The sequence below is a fragment of the Festucalex cinctus genome, chromosome 6 (genome assembly GCF_051991245.1).
Source record: "Festucalex cinctus isolate MCC-2025b chromosome 6, RoL_Fcin_1.0, whole genome shotgun sequence".
Taxonomy (NCBI): Eukaryota; Metazoa; Chordata; class Actinopteri; order Syngnathiformes; family Syngnathidae; genus Festucalex; species Festucalex cinctus.
Genome location: NC_135416.1, coordinates 13,875,877 through 13,893,488, shown reverse-complemented (window position 1 = coordinate 13,893,488; position 17,612 = coordinate 13,875,877). Strand labels below are relative to the sequence as shown.

Genomic DNA, 17,612 nt, shown 5'->3' with positions numbered 1-17,612 from the left:
TAAATAAAGTTGTTTTGTAAAAAATGTGATTGATTCTCTTGCTTAAAAGTTAGGGGTAGTTATTATGTGACAATTAAGTTATCAATACTGTGGACCAACAGATGACATTATAGATGGACATTAGCAAGGTTTGGCAATACTGAAGTGGGCCCAAACCTTTGGTTGGTATTGTATTAACGGACTTGCATTTAGCTCAAAGCATTTACTGTGCAAATATACTTCACATGTATGCTCAATATAGAATTAATTCAAATCATGCTCCCAGAAACATGAAACTACAACTGTGTTATAAACATTTATGCAAAAATATTGGTAGGTATTAGGAATTACTCCAGAAGGAAGTAAAGTATTTACAGTCATTGTTATGGTACAGTGCATACAAAGAAACGGGCTGAAAACAACAATGCTTAGGTCACTCATATGAAACTCAATCAGGAATTCTACAGCAATGCTGATACAGCTCGACTGTGCAACAGTTTGAAATGATTGAGTAAAATCACCGGGCGCATCAGACAGGTTGCTAGGAGTCTCCCAAGTATTAGCTTGGGCTTGAGTATTTCAAATTGTAAGGCAGACAGACACAATGTAGGAAGGCCTGGTTGTCACAATAGCACAACAGAGTTGCTAGTAGTACAAAAGTTTAAAGACTGAGGTTTTACTTCGTGTCTAATAAAGGACAATTGTTGCCCTGGGAGATTTATACTGATTAAAGGCCACATTACACACAAAATAGTCTCAATGGTTTATGAATGCTCTCAGACAGACAAAAATCAAATTTACAAATATGTAAATCGGCTTGCTGAAACCACAGAAAAGGCTAACCATTGCTTTGTCAACACACCAGGACTACTTCAGCTGATGACTGCATCACACTACACTTCTCACCTGCACGTGCAAGTTAAAAAAAATATTACAGATCGTAAATAAATGTAAATACTAGGAGAGAGGGGAATCTCCCAAAAGGTGGGCTATTATAGGATCTTCTTCTTGAGAATGAGTGGTCCCACGTTGTCTCCAGTCAGCTCGTTGTGCTTTAAGTGTGACTTGTCGCAAACAGGAAACTGAAAAGAGGAAATGTGTTCATGTTATTAGCCAGTTGAGCTGCCCAAGCCTCCTAGCTGAGGATATTTAAAACCTAAATACATACACTGTATACATAAAACGTGATGACTCCCAGCCCAACCCACTACACTGTCAGTGACTATTATGATGATAGAATTCATGTAAAATGGGGGGAATAACAGGGAAATACAGACTTCTCACATCCTTACAAGATGGCATAAGTGAGAAGTTGACTTACAGTTTTGGAGCGCCAACAGCGACAGTAGCATACGTTTGTACTATTAAGGTCCTCAATGTCTATCTCGTTGACCACTTTGGGGTTCTCCTTCTGGATCTTCAGGTTGATCAGACAGTCTCTCTGCTTCTTCTTCTTGGGAAAGAAGGGCCGAATGGTCATGTAGCCCAGCAAAGCCAAGATGCCCAGTAGTGGCAGCAACCGCAGCCATTCAGACACTATAGACACAGGGATGTACACAATTGAAAGGAAGGCAGATGGCACATGAGGGAACACTTGTTTTTTTCTTTCAACAGAAATAGTTCAAACTCTAAAATTTTAAATTGATTGATTCTGTAAGCCATTTTTTTGTTTGTTTTTATTTGTCCAGTAACCTAATATACAGTGCAGTAGCCAAGACACAATGAGGTCTGATTCCCAGCTTGTGTGGGTTTGATCAATACATTGGTGGGGCTGAAAAAATATATATTAATATATTTTAGAATATCAAAATGCTGGAGAGCCTTTGGCACACTGACTTAGGGTTTTAATTCATTCACGGGGCTCCAGGTTAGTAGTAATAATGACTGAGTCGTGCAGTATTTGGTCAGCTTGTTTACTGACATTCCAAGTTTACAGTTACCGACTCGTTGGACTTGTTTGTATCCGTAAGTTCAGTGAAGGTTAGGCGCTTGGAGATAAAAGTGCCCCCATTAGTCAAGAAGTGTTCAAGCAGGACATCCAGAACAGCACTGTATTACAGCTATTGTTTATTTACCTGTTAACCTTACAAATCCACCGATCGTCTCCGGAAGAGGAAGCTTCTTTAGGTATGCTGGGAGCTGAACTTTTATTATCCTCGAAATCGTTTCTAAAACCATCTTGAAATGCTCAGTGAAGGAGAATTCGAGTTTGACTTGACTACGCTTCGTTTATGATGTGCGCTCTTTTCTCAGTACAGTCGCTTACCGGTACGTAATTATTGTGGTACAGTATTTGCGAGAAGCTAAAAAGGAGCGTATTTACCGTCGTGAATATGCCTAAGAGCGATCTGTGAAACCAATCATCACCCGAGGAGTTGGTGGATTTTGATTGGATATCAGTATGGGGGCGGTGCTAGGATATTCAGGAACCTCGGAAATTATAAATTTGGCGATGCTTTTACTGGTTGTATGGAGGAGTTTGCGGTCACCAAAATTTAATTTAAAACCAAGATGTCAATGACATTAGCGGAAAGACGACGAGGAGTTTGACAAGTAGAGCAACAGATCGTCAGCATAAAGGGACAGTTCATGGGTGATGCTGTACTGTACTCTGTAAGCCCTCAATCTTCTCTTCGGCTCTTTGCCAAGAGTCACACTTTTGTGAAGCGATGCTTCCCTGCAGGATATACAGTAGTAATGGTCGTGTTTTATATCAGTGGGGAAAACATACATTATTTTTTATACCGTGCCTTTATTTTCTACTGATTACAAAAATGAACAAAAGTTGTTTAAGATTCAGCCAGATGTATTGTGAATAAATACATTAAAATGATTAATGAAACATTCAATTTATTGTTTACTTATGCATCCATCCATGTCCTCATTTTATCCACCTCGACATGTCTTCACCAAACACGAGCGTCTACGCTGGTGTGACAAGATGCCGAGCCCTATTCGCTTTCCGTTTGCGCCCTCCAGTGTTTGATTTTGAGAACTGTCGCGTGTCTCTTAACTACAACACCCATATTGCACCAGCTATATGAAGAAGCCAATTCTATGCCTGAAAATATTACTCATTACATGTGATGCCGTCTTAGTTTATGAAGAGTCCGAAAAAAATGTCATAAAGCCTAAATATATATGCCTATACAATATCTATATACATACAATAATAAAAGTATTTGTTTATGTCAATCAAATTGTTATATTTTGAAACAGGGATGTTTATGGGCAGCTAATATCCGTGTTTAAGGTCCCGAGCCTCCAGTGTCATTGGTGAATGACCGAATATGTCACACTGCAGGTTATTTGCCAGGCTGCTTTGTAAGTATTCATTATAATACATTCATCCAATTACTGTTTCATTATTACACAACTGTTTTTTTGAGTGTTGTGTATAAACTATTTTAGTTTGCTCATTTCTTTTTCTTTTGCTATCAGTGGCACAGAGAGTTGTTTGACAGTTAGCATGCTAGCTGGCAAGTTAGCAACCTTAGCGTCTTGAATTGAGTGTAAAGGTAGTCTATGCTAACTAGCTTGTTTATGCTAACGCCCTGCCAGAACTTTAACTTCAACCTCTTGACAGCAGCTATGAATTCTAAGGTCAGGGCGATTTTTCGACTATGACCTAGCATTGCCTTTTATACACACTATATACATTGAACTGCTTTTATTTTATATATTTATGTAGCACATTTGTGCTTGGAGCGAATGCAATTGTTTCTCCCCCCCCCACACACACCCCCCAGTCAGACAGTTAGTATTGGCAGCCTGCTTTTAGAATTCATGACATTAGCTGTATTCGCCTTCTCATCACCTTTTCGAGTTTACAACTGAACTTTGCACATTTACAGTGACGAGTTGTGTATCTGAGATACAATAGACCAAAGTTCAGTGTTGAGTGTAATTACAATCCCGACCCTAATCACCTAAGATTGGACTATTTTCACTGCTGAGTAAAAAAAAACAAAAAAAACAAACAAACATTTAAAGCTCTGTTTGCACACGTTTCAATTTAAGGATGCTTTCCTTAACTTGCATCGCTCCAATATCCACGTACAACATGCTCACACATTCTTTTTACACTATATGCAGACATTGGTTTAACTTTCTTTAAACCAGCCGGTCCAGTTCAGTCAGTTGTATTGCATGCTGTCCTTATTCAACCTAAATTAGTAGCACTTCTTAATACAGTGTGCTTCGTTTGTCTTTGAAAAAATGTGTGAAGTTGTTGTAAATTGCAAATGATGTATTGCAATGTGGGTTTTCCTTTGTCTTGGTTCAGTGCAGCAAAGTGGCGTCAGGCACTGTTACACAGGAACAAGACAGAACCTCTACATCACCAAGAACACTAAGGTCATCTGTCAAGGTTTCACAGGAAAGCAGGTTTGTTTTCCGAAACTTTCCCATCCAAACAGCGTTTGCACCAGTCATCATCCACAAACGAGAGATTAAAAAAAAAAATGTACATCTGTAATGGTTAGTTTGGGCAAGTCCTGTAAACACTACATGTAGAAATCGGTAAATACTGACCTGTATTTCAGCAATGCGGGAGATTATGTGCAAAGAGCCCATTGCTTACCTCTTGTTGCCTGCTAATAGACACACACATATTCCAGAAGTACATATAAAATTCAGTTCCCTCTCCATTACATGTCAGAATAATTTCATGTGTGTGCCCTGCGATTGGCTTGCAACCAGTTCAAGGTGTACCCCGCCCATTGCCCGAAGACCGCTGGGATAGGCCCCAGCACACATGCGACCCTCATCAGGATAAGCGCTTCAGATGATGACTGGGTGAAAATTAAAACAGTTTAACACCAACTAGCATTCAACGAGTTACACTTTTGAAGTTAAATTGGAAATTAGCTTTATGGAAAGTTGGTTGTCTTGATCTTCTGGTCTTGCATTAGAGAACACTGCACAATTTTTCTCTATTTTCCCCCACTAACACGCATTAACTAGAAAGCTGAAGGCCACAGTTGAGTGCAAGTCCTTGTTTCAATCATTAAGAAGCACTTGGACCCAACTCACTTGATGCACTCTGAACACATGTGCTCAAAGAGAATAACAAAACTTGACAAATGTGTTTGACAATCCAGAAATATGAATCTTTGCTGATTTTTATCTATCCTCGTTTGTGCTTGGCCACATGTCATTTTTAATCTACCATTTTTCCCTCAACATAATAAAATGGTTTTAGTGAACACTTCAGGTAATTAGAAAAGGGTGAGAAATGAAGTCAGGGGTACTGAGAATACATTTTGTGTTCTAGCTTGATAAGCAAGCCATTCTTCAAATTTATTGTCCCATTTACAATAATAGTGGGGATGGGGGGGGACAGCATAGCTACCAGATAGGAGGGGTATATTACATTTGAATGGTAGTGCTGATTCATAGCTTGTAATTCCTCTTAATAAGTCTGTTGTAATATGTACGCAAAAATCATTCATTTATCCTGTTCTGCAGGATGACCCTTTCCCACATTACATTGTCTCAGCATTCTCAGTGATAATTAACAGACGAATAACTGATGGGATTTGTTGAGCTGAAAATGACTTCCGTCTGCTTTGATGAACTAATTCGCAATGGCAAGAAGGGAAAAAAAATCTCAATAGGCTTTGGGCAGTTTTCTCATGTTTATTTTCACAATATTATATGCCTCATATTCAGATTACCAAAATTAGACATCCTGTCACAATTCATCCCCTTTTGAGTAGTACAAAAAAAACTGCTCCTCATACTGTTAGTATTCTATAGTTTGTATTCAAATAAACAGTTGTAAACGTATGTTCGCTAACCAGTGACAGTCGTAACGGCGTCTAAGTAATGTTAATACCATGCTTGACTTTTTGCATTAACATGTAATTTAATTACTTTTCAATCATGATAACGGAATTATTGCTAAGCCAAATTGGCAAAATTATACAGCTTTCCTGTATCATATAATTACGTTAATTATAGGATTATTAAAGATGTTTACATCAGGCCATAGAGGTGGTCTGCAACCATCTTTTTCTTAAATCAGTGCTACTCAGACCTTCAGACTGCCCTTAAATGCTTGCATTTTGCCCCGAAGAATATGAGACAGTTTGAATACCAGCAGAAAGAGAAGAAACAGACAACATGAGCGGAATCATGTTCAAAATGTTTTCCGGAGGATAAGAAACGGAGCACACGGTGGACAGCAATCACTTGTGCTGAGCATTGCCAAAGACATGAGGCCCATATTTACAGTACAAGAGCAGTTGTGTTATCAACGTGTTGAAAAAGGCTCTTTTTTTTTTTTTTTTTTTTTTCCAAAAGAAAATGGATTGAAATTGGAATATTTGATTTTGTTGGTTGGGGAATCATTTTTTTAAAGGCTATAAAACCCAGCGTTAATTTACAGTAACAGAATATGAATTATTTTAAGTGTTTTATACATGTCATGCTTCCTCAAAATGACTAAATTATTTTTTTGCTTTATTTTTCTCATTTCCTTCTTATTGAGCATTTGTACCAGCATCTTCATCCATAGAAGCACATTGATTCTCTTTTGTATCACCCTGGTGAAAGATGCGAGATGATGCTGGATGACACATTTTGTCTCTTGTGAATGATTCCTCTGAGTGAAACACTGCAGCAGTGAACTATCCTCATCTCACACTCATTCACACACCGACTTCTCTTTCCACCTAGGGGACGTTTCACAGTCAACAGTCTCTCGATTATGGATCGCAGCTCGTCGGAGGTGTGTCTCCTGGCAAGGGAGGCAAAAATCATCTTGAGCTTCCCGTCTTCAACTCAGTCAAAGAGGTCAGTGTGCATTTGTTCAGCACTAATTGCAACTTTCAAAAGTAAAACGTGTGGACTAATTTTTCTAAATAGACATTAGATGGCAGTGTTTAACAATTTCACGGTTGCCATTTTTAATCCACCTCCAATGCCTGTAATTTTTACCTTAGGCAAAGGAAGGCACAGGAGCTGATGCCACTGTGATATATGTGCCCCCTCCATTTGCTGCTGCTGCCATCATTGAGGCCATTGATGCTGAGATTCCTCTGGTGGTGTGCATCACTGAGGGCATCCCCCAGCAGGACATGGTGAAAGTGAAACATAGACTCCTGCGCCAGAATGCCACTCGTCTCATTGGTCCTAACTGCCCAGGAGTTATTAATGTAAGCACAAGAACATAAACAATTGGATATTATATGTTACTGTTCAAAGCTTGAATGCACACATGCTCAAAGTCTTCAAAATAAATACATATAAAGGATTGTAAGTAATAGTTTGGAGATTATTTACATGGATTTATGCAGTGCAAACTCAGCAGAGACTAGCTAATTGGATGTTTTGCCAAATGTTTCATGAATTAAGCTGCATCAGGGAGTCGCTTTGACGCTACAAAAGGATGAACTTAAACTGTTTGTTGTCTTTTGTTCTGATTTAAACTGTTCGTTTTTAGCCTGGGGAGTGCAAGATTGGGATCATGCCTGGCCACATTCACAAAAAAGGAAGGATTGGTAAGTGTTCCACAATTGTATTTATGTATAATTGATACTGTTTGCTTCATTTGCAGACATCCGCTACCTAGTAATTGTTTATCATTACCAAATTGCTGTCTTTGTTTGAGATATTTTCTAAAAGCAACATAATAACTATAAATATCTCTGTCTTATCAGGTATTGTGTCTAGATCAGGAACTCTGACATATGAGGCTGTGCACCAAACTACACAAGTTGGCCTTGGCCAGTCCCTCTGCATTGGTAAGATCACAGTGATGTTTTCCATGCTGCATTAACATTAAACACACATTCACAGTGCCATCATTTATGCAACAAAATACTGTTTTGGTGCTCTACTGTTCACACTTGAATGAAATATGCTGATGTGTTTTGCCAAATCGCTCCATTGTGCTAAGAAATTAATTATTTAGCCCATCATGAAGCATTCCATATTGTCACGTTGGTGAGATAGTTCATACTGTGTGCTCTCTGAATATTATCTTGATCGATTGAGTGTGTCAGTATCAATTGCCCATAATGGCAAGCACGGTCACTCCTTGACAGCTATTATTTACTATTAAGAAAATGTGTTATTTTATGCAAACAAAACCTCATGGCCAATTTATCTCCTAACCAGTAACGGAGGTCAAGTCTGACACCAAAATAACACAAAAACAACTTGGGTTCATTATGATTTTGACATTTTAATTATAGCGTGTCCTCCAGTCTGACTTCATAAAGGCCGCTGCTGCAATGGAGTTTCACGCTGTAGAGTTTATTAAAGTGCTTTATTGGTGGTACTGCGACAGACTCTTTAAAGTCTGACTCTGACCTGCGGGGCTGCAGCAAAATTACCGTTGGTACAATATTTAATATCACTGTCATCTGATTTGCTGTTAATGTGCTTCTCTTTGATTATTATTCATAACTTTTTCTGCTTCTTAAAATTGGTGGGTATTTTTTATTATTATTTTTTTTAATGATACACATAACTTTGTTGATGTTTGCCTGTGAAGATTGGGCTTCTGGAAGTGTAATCTTGCTGTGGAAATACTTTTAGAAAGCGCCCAGTGGCTCTTAATGTTTGTGGCAATATTTTTGGAGGTGATAGGAAACATTAAAGATAAAGTATAGTGGAACAAATATTCTGTATCGCTAAAGAAAAGTCCTTTCTGAGAGGGGAAAAAAAGTTAACTTTTCCTAAATGTCTCCATTTCTATCTTGGACTTAACCATGTCCTGGCATGATCTTTTTTTTTTTTTTTTTTAAACAGATTTGACACGAACAAAAAAAATAGACTAATAAATCTGATTGATCTACTGAAATCCTACAGTTGAATGTTTTTTTTTTTTTTTTGCAACCAATCTACTAGCTAGCTGTTATGAGGAATACAGCTCCCATAGCTTCAGGATTTCTCTTTTCTGATCCTTTTGTAGATCAAAGTTCAACTTTCTTTTTTGTTGCCCCCAATTTCAGATTAATGCTGTATTGCTTAATTAACACCCAAGTCCAAGCTTTTAACTTTTAGCATTTATCTCTGAAAGGGGCAGATCATTCTCTTGGTGTTATCTTAAAGGACTCGTAAGATGCTAGTTGTCAAAATAAACATCATCTTATAGACAGAAACCAGACTCTAAAGCCATTAAATCGCACAATACTCTAATGATAGGGAATCGAATAGGAACATTTTAGGGTTAGTCATCTTCTGTCCAAATTGAATGTGAATGAAAAGTACTGTAGTGTGCAAAAGGTAAGGAGGTCTCAATACTTGGGAAGTGGTTTAACGTAGGAGTCAGCACACTGCCTGATGAGACAGAATAAAGAAATACACTTGAGATGTAGAATACACAAAAAATCATGCTCAAAGTAAATCCATCTATTAATATTTCGTTTGCTCACCAGAAGCAATTCCGGCTGCGCTGAATTGTTTTCACAAATCCCCAATGAGGACCCATGAAAGAGGCCTCTGCTGCTGTGATGATCAGACCGTATCAGGCTTAAAGTTCGTTTCGCCTGCTTTGCATTCCGTTCTAAAGGCTGTGCTGCCATGTGGTCCTCAAATATTCACGCCGATGCTCCTGAGAGATCCATGGGTACACAACACACATTTGCTTTGTCTCCTACAAAGGTATTGGCGGGGATCCGTTCAACGGTACGAACTTCATAGATTGCCTGGAGGTGTTCCTGCAGGATCCCAAGACGGAGGGCATAATCCTGATTGGGGAGATTGGAGGCAATGCAGAGGAGAATGCAGCAGACTATCTTAAACAACACAACTCCGTAAGGGACACCAACTTATTTACTTGCTCGCTTTCCTACCCTTTTGTGACAGTACTTCTAGTGTCTCAATATAAGGTATCCCCTTTCTTCAAATAATGTGATCTCTGATAGCATTCTTGATCACATTTTGTCTGCAACATCTGTGCCATTAACATGGTCAAGATGAAGAATGGCAGATGGATGTTTGTGTTCTACTCACGGGACATGTTTCTCAAATGTACCGTGTTGGTGAGCAACACGTCTTTTGTGACAATATAGAGCAGCGAGACAATTCGCTTTGCAGCAAGAAACTGTAATTGCCATTTTTAAATCCAGGCAAGACTTGCACTTTTGCTACTTGTTGTAGCATGTGTGTGTTTTGTTTCTGTATTTCTTTGTGTGTTTATGGTGCACTGAAGCTGAGAAATTGATTTGATTTACCCTCAGTAACTCTAATGCATGCAAATCTCCTGCGAGCGTCTCAGGAGAATAACCTCCCTCTCTGTCTCTCTCGCTCTCTTTCCACAAATAAGTACAAACAGCAACCAACACAGCCCGTCACCCAAAGTGTTGACAGTGAGGCGCAGTTCAAATGAAGCAAGCAAGAATAGGTAGCATAAACCTTCACTGAAATCCGAATGTGTAGAACATAACAGAAAAAGTGTTGCACTTAATAATCAGGAACAGTAGCCTACAAAGCTCCAATTTAAAACTTTGATGTTTGGTATTTTGCAACTGGATCTTTACATCAAATTAAAATGTGTTAATTACTCTTCGAGTCATTTTAAAGTGACTATAACAAAAAGTGCAGACAAGAGTCAGTGATTTTATTGCAAATAATTAATAACATGGATTAAGTCTAGCCTTTTTAGTTTTTCAGGTTTCAACATTCACCATTAAACACATTCATTTATATAGAGGTTACATCATTCCCACTAAACTTAATGTAGTGAGAGACCTTGTCTTTTCAATTGTACATTGATCAGTTACTAGGCGTAGATTTTTAATGTTACAAAAATTATTTATAATGATCATCATGTCTCAGTTTACTCACATGTGTACTTTGTGTGTGTGAAATCTGGACCTGTTTAGTTAAGGTATTAGGCTGATTGTATGAATGGTGACAGACACAAGATTGACAATTCTGCCATCAAGGGGAGAGCATGTACCAGTAATTGTTCTACTGTCAAAACAAATTATAAGCCCAAATGAATATTATAGATATTATGTCATACTGTAAATTATTGCATACGTTTTATGACCAATTAAGAGGCATTAGGTAATTCATTGTGGCACACAGGATATCGAAAAGTCTTAAAAAACAAAACAAAAAAACCCACTACATTTAGTATAGAATGCCTTAATGAGAATTTGAAAAAAAAAATAGTTGTAACAAGGCCACATTTTTCATGTTCTGAGGATTTAGAGTATTTATTTATTATTTGTTTTCTGCATTCTACACGAGCACCACAGAATGCAGACTACATTATCTGCCAAATTATCAGTGTTAATGGCTCAGTTTTGTGTCACCTTGGGCGGAACAAAGCGTCATTATTCATTGATTTGAATTGCTGGAGATGGTTTATCTGTCAATACCCGTAATTGTGTAAAATCCAAGAAAACAAACAACCTTGTACCTCCCTCTTGGTTCTGTTGTCAAATTTTATAATGCAGGGCATATTTCAAGGTTCACTGAGTATCAATTTCTGCCGTGCTTGCCAACATAATATCGTATTAAAAGTCACTTGTATCAAAGGTCTGCCAAGCCTTGCTGGGGTTTTACTGGATTCCTGAATTCAGAAATAAGGTCTTACACAGGATAAGCGTATGATAATTTGCTTGAGTATCTTTCGCCCAAGCTTCCATGAAGGTTTAGTGATATTTCTTTCATCCCATTTCAGCTTCATGACTTTTAGCCCAGCTTGTCTCCCTCAAGCTTACATAAACCCTTTTGTAATTTTGGGGAAACAACACCGCATAGTAATGTGAGCCGCGCAGAGACTGAACTAGATAAATGCCAGGCTTCCCATGTGGATGCATCCATCTCAGTATTTCATCAGGGCATATTTGTGCTATAAGCGGCACTTTTTTTTTTTTTTTTTTTTTTTTTTTTTTTTTTTTTTTTTTTTTTAAAACTTGTTTATTGAATAAAGCAGCACTCCCACTGAACTGCTTACTTCAATAGAAAGATCCAAAAAGTAATTGTAATTACGGCTGTGCATTGTGTGCAATTAATCGAAAGTCAATTATAATGATTTTCAATTATTACGCTCCACAATTACAAAATCAGCATAATCCTAAAAAAAAAAGATTAATACTAATTTTTTTTTTAATTTATACATTTGCATCTTTTTTTTTTTTTTTACATTTAAAAATAACTAATTTAATAAATTTAATTTAATCCAAAAGGAACTTGCAAAGTTGTAGTGTTTCAAAGAATTTTAGAACGTTTTATATATATATATATATATATATATATATATATATATATATATATATATATATATATATATATATATATATATATATATATATATATATATATGCGCATTATATACATAGCTGTCAACATTTACGTACTTGTTTTGTACCAAAAAATAAATGATCATCTTACTACAACTGTTTGCTGACATTAATAAATAGATAAATATTATTATTAAAGTTATTTGGTCCAAAAAGAACTTACATAATTATAGTGTTTCTATTTTTTTAATTGTTCTCAATATTTTTAAATGTTCAAATGCTTCTTGTTTTGTACCAAAAAAAATAATAATTTCAATTATTGCCAAAATAATCGTGATTTTTTTTTTTTTTTTTTTTTTCCCCTCCCATAAATCGAGCAGCCCTAAATGTAATGTTGGTACTGTAGGACCAAACGTATTGTTGTCTGGGTTGGCACATTTAATAAAATCATGTCAGAACACTTGATTTGCATTGCATTGTCTTTTTAAGAAGATGAATCAAATTTACAATTTGATGTTGAGGGCGTTCAACTTTAGAGGTTACAGTGTATCTTTGCACTGTATTTATATGCTGTGCATGTATATGTTTTAAGTATGATTTGAACCGCTATATTAGTACTCTCACACACATTCCCTCTTTCCAGCTCAAGATGTTATTGCAACGAATGAAATATTAACGCTCCTCACCTTGGAAATGATCTAAACTGTTGAGCGCAACATCCATCAAGGAGCAAGCGGTATAGACAGACAGGCGCTGAGCTAATCAGTGGCTGCATGACTAATTACCATCTCAGAAATGAGATGATTTGAGATGGCAGGCGCCTTGGCCCCTATCTGGTCATCCACCAACCCATGCAATTAAACTGCTTGATTGACCCTTTGTTTTAATAACGCGGGCTGAGACAGAGACGGCTGCTTAGATAAGACTCTTATCATCGGGGCTCTGTAATAGGAGGACATGGGTTGTTTAATTTGTAATGAATGAATAAAATGCAGGTGCACAAAACAAATTGCCCTGATTTATGCACACCTCCTCTCCTATATTTCTTTCTGTCCTGCCTATGACTGCACCATTAGGATGCTTTGCTGAAGTCCTCACACGTGGAAATTAGATGCTTATCCTTCTAGTGGCTCTTTTCACCTTTTATTTTCCTTATTTCTCACTTTGCCGATGTGTCCAGGGTGCGAACGCCAAGCCTGTGGTGTCCTTCATCGCCGGGCTAACTGCTCCTCCCGGGCGAAGGATGGGTCACGCCGGCGCTATCATTGCCGGTGGAAAAGGAGGCGCCAAAGAGAAAATTGCAGCCCTGCAGTCAGCTGGAGTTGTAGTCAGCATGTCGCCTGCCCAGCTGGGTAGCACTATGTTCAAGGTGGGTCTTTACCTGAATTGCAAACCATCGTCTTCGCGTACATGAGCAATTAAATCCTGCAATGTACACACGCTGGTAAATCTCCAATTTGCATGAAAGGGGAATTGAAAATTTTATTTCAGGGGTAGAATTATGTACATCCTCTTTTCAACTGGGGATGTAGGCAATTTAAGGTGTTGAGCATAATGAGATGAAAGCAAAATGATACAAAATGCTCCTTCATACGTTTTCTTGGAACCAAGGCTATATTGTGTAGTAGTAGAAAGTATGAGCTGGAACTTTTAATATACCATAAAGAAGGTTAGCGTTTAATATATGCACGTTTGACAGTGGGTGAGTTAAGGCTGCTGTGTCTTTATTTCTGCACATCTCAAGAGAAGCGTTGTTAAATTGATATATAAAAAGTGGGATGCATGTATTGCACTCATTTGTCATCTTCTACTTTCATTATCACTGCTGGCTCTTCCGCATGTAGATATTGATTTACAAGCACTTTTTTTTGGTAAGTTTAATTCATAATCATTGAGTGTAATTGTGAAAAACGTGCAGTGTGGTTGCACATTTTGCCACCCACCACCACCCACGGTGTTCATACATCTCTATTATTCTCATCGACTGCTATAATGGAAGTGATTAAGAAATGCAAGGGGCTGCTATACCTCGTGTGGGACCATTGTGGACCGCTTTCAGGTTGCGGGGAAACCATTTTCCTTCAACATATCTCGTAATCAAGATAATATCGATGCAAATGTAGATTAAGGCATACTTGCATTATATTAGCAGACTAAAAATGGGTGCTTTGTAATGCAGGATTGTCAGTAAAATGTGGCATCTAATTTGCAGGCATCCATATACAAATATCATTATATTGAACACAAATGCACAGCACTATGTGTATACAGTACACGTTGACAAAATTGTTGGTAAGCCCTTTGTTCATGAAAGAAAAACACAATGGTCACTGAAATCATTAAACTTACAAAAGTAACAATCGATTAAAAAAAAACAAAAAAAAAACAATCTGCCATTACTTTTGAATTTTCCAACAGAATTAGATATAGATAAAAAAAAAACAACAACAACAGTGTAACAGGCCTGAACAAAAATGATTGTACCTCGATAAAAGATTGAAAATAATTTGACCGTCGGGACATGTTTAACTCAGGTTTATCCTTTAATTTCCATCCCAGGTGTCTTTGAACTCATACTCAGTCAGTCTGCCCATTTAAAGGGTGATAAATGATCACTTTGCTTTTTGGTGACATGGTGTCTACCACACTGAACATGGATGACAGAAAGCGAAGGAGCAAGTTGCCTCAGGAGATTAGAAAGAAAATTTTAGACAAGCATATAAAAAGTAAACCATGTAAGAAAAGCGTTGCTTCAAGTTATGGGTTTGTTTAACATCATTTTGTAATGTATTGTACACTCTACTTTCATTGAAAGGAAAAAAATATATATCCATGACTTCAATCAACAACTGATTAAAGGATTTCATGCCTCTGATGAGATTTTAATTTGTGCAGCTGTAGCAGTAATTTAGATGTTTGTCCAAAATTCACTAATTTATACATTTCACTTTCATATTTCCCAAGCTGTTTGCGGATGACATCGTTTGAAACTAATTCAAATATGCAATATTTACTGTGATAGCCGCTGGAATGAGAGTTCCTCTGGTGCAGGAAGGCGATATCAGAAAACTTGTTCATCTGACGGCTTCATTAATATGCAAGAATAATTACAACCTTCTTAACTTTTGTTTACAAAATAAACTCGTACTCTTGCGCAAGTCAATTTTGCTTCATGAAATGTATTCTGATGCACTCGGCGTCTGCCGTCACAGTTTTGTGGCGCAGGTGGCTCGAGCACTTGCTGTTGCTCGCTTTTTAAATGTGTTGCACTTCTTTCCTGACATGTTTTCTTGCTCTCGTTGCTGTTTCAATAAAAGCCATTGTCTGGCGTTACTTTTTGAGTGGCATCCTCCATTCCCTCATTTTTACTCCATGTCAGGTGTCGATCTCCTGTCAAAGCCCTTTTCACAAACACTGGTTTTACACCAAAGCTACTGTGTGCAACACAACCATCTCCTTTTTCTCTCGTTTCCCTTTTTTTCATGTCTTTTCACCGTTATTTCTTTAAAAGCTTCGTCCCGAATGACTGGACCCCGCTGACTCCTTGCTAAAGCAGCTGTTTGCAATCAAGCACAACTCCCATGTTGACCCACCAAAAGGTTTCTTAATTCATTTACCCATTCCCAGAACAACAAGAGGCTTTGAAGGGGTTTAAAACATTGTCCTGGTACTTCCTCAGGGTGGCAGTATACGTTTAGATATCTCCAAGCCTCATTGGAATGGGCAATGCAGTGAGCGAGTCCTTGTGTGTTCTGCCGACCTGATAAATGGCATTTGCATCAAGTTACGGCCCCACACCACATGGAAGAGAAGTTTCCAAGGGAAGGACATATTTTGTTGAAATTGAATATGTAAATAGCTATTAGCTTTACATTTAAATAAACACCTGCTAAACATAATGCTTCTCATTTATAGTCATGTGATCCGATTTTAGTAAATAAAGTAACTGTAGGTTCACATTGCCAGTGCGAGCTGTCCTAATCAATCACAGAACGCGAGTAGTTTTCACAACAGCAACTTGAACCTGCAGGCATGTGCGGGCCACTCTAGGGAAAAATATAAACAGGCTCGCTTCTGCTCTCGCAGCCTGTTTCCTCCTTTCAAAAAGAGATGTGAGATATCAACACGAATAAATAATTCCCTTCTGTCTGTGTCAGATGATTCCCTGTTGCTTTTCTCTCTCTTTCGTCTTTAGGAGTTTGAGAAGAGGAAGATGCTGTGAGCAGTTTGAGAAGACGTGCGACCTCCAAGATGAACAACCTGATTCTGGATGTGCAAAATGCCCCCATTCTCCAACCCTTATCTTGGCAACCATGAGCACACATTCAGTGTTTATATTGTAATTCTGTCATGAACTTGCACATGATGAAAGAAAGAAATAGTGTCTTGCTAGTGTTTTTAAGAGGCTATTATGTAAAAGCTTTGCGGGGTTTTATTTACCTTCCTCCACATAATGTTAACAGCTGAGAGAAAACTGCCATTGTGACTTTTGGTTGACTGCACCTGTTGTAAGAAGTGTATCCCATCATTTGTAAATGGCTGCCCACCTGAATAAGAAATATTTCTCATCATCATGCTGGTTCCCTGTTTTCTGTTTTTTTCCTCCGAGTTAGAGACGTCAATGCTACGTAAGCAGTCTTCTGTTGCCAATTATTATTATTATTTTTAACTTGGTTTCTGCCTTTTAAAAGCAACATGAATAACACAAATGGTGCATCTAAGTTATAATTATGAAAACCTGTGCTTTCTTATGCCAGTTCCACATTTAGTACAAGTCGGAAGGTAATGACTTAGGACTTTAGCTATTCTATATACAGTACATGTTAAGGCTAAAAGTTAAACGTATAGAATTTCCTGTTATCGTACATTTCACAAATGTTGACCGTTCATCGACTAATGCGAAGCGACCCAGATGGGGTTGACCTACTGAGTAAACCACCCAAAAAAGCTTGACTGAAATGTCTTTATTATCTGAGACATAACATGCTCTTGTTAAATCCCGCTGATATCGTAAAAGCAGTGTCCTTTACCAAAACTCTTTGCCCTATTCCCCGTTGTCGCTAAGGATTTGCTAACATATTTGCCTGCAAACATTGACCATTTTTAGTGAGAACTTAATGGGGCGGAACACCTGTCTGTATTCGTGTGACACAACCTTCACTCGTCTCATCAGGGACCCTTTGAAACCCAATACAAAGACAAGAGTTCTCAGTTTTGTTTGACAGTGGCCTTAATGAATTTAACAAAAGTTTTTGATTGAGATCATTTACAATGGACTCGATTAGAATTAGTTTGGTTAACTTTAAACTAACCAGATAATATTTGACAAGCTTATCAGCGTTATTAATGATGTGGGGGTGTACACAAAGAACATAACTAACCACATTATCACTGTCATAAGATTGTTACACTATCAGGACATAG

General features: G+C 37.8%; 2 protein-coding genes across 2 annotated transcripts; one reads left to right on the top strand and one right to left on the bottom strand.

Annotated features, from left to right (window-relative positions):
• Positions 1–282: 282 nt before the first annotated feature.
• cisd2 (CDGSH iron sulfur domain 2) lies at positions 283–2,299 on the bottom strand. Its single transcript, XM_077523740.1, has 3 exons — positions 2,055–2,299; positions 1,301–1,515; positions 283–1,061 (listed from the first exon to the last, which is right to left on the bottom strand). The coding sequence occupies exons 1-3, from the start codon at positions 2,155–2,157 to the stop codon at positions 972–974; spliced, it is 408 nt and encodes a 135-aa protein (XP_077379866.1). The 5' UTR covers positions 2,158–2,299; the 3' UTR covers positions 283–971.
• An 880-nt stretch (positions 2,300–3,179) lies between these two features.
• suclg1 (succinate-CoA ligase GDP/ADP-forming subunit alph) lies at positions 3,180–16,762 on the top strand. Its single transcript, XM_077523738.1, has 9 exons — positions 3,180–3,303; positions 4,265–4,365; positions 6,661–6,777; positions 6,927–7,139; positions 7,427–7,484; positions 7,644–7,727; positions 9,595–9,746; positions 13,369–13,557; positions 16,384–16,762. Exons 1-9 carry the CDS (start codon positions 3,270–3,272, stop codon positions 16,408–16,410), a joined length of 975 nt encoding a protein of 324 aa, XP_077379864.1. The 5' UTR covers positions 3,180–3,269; the 3' UTR covers positions 16,411–16,762.
• Positions 16,763–17,612: the final 850 nt, after the last annotated feature.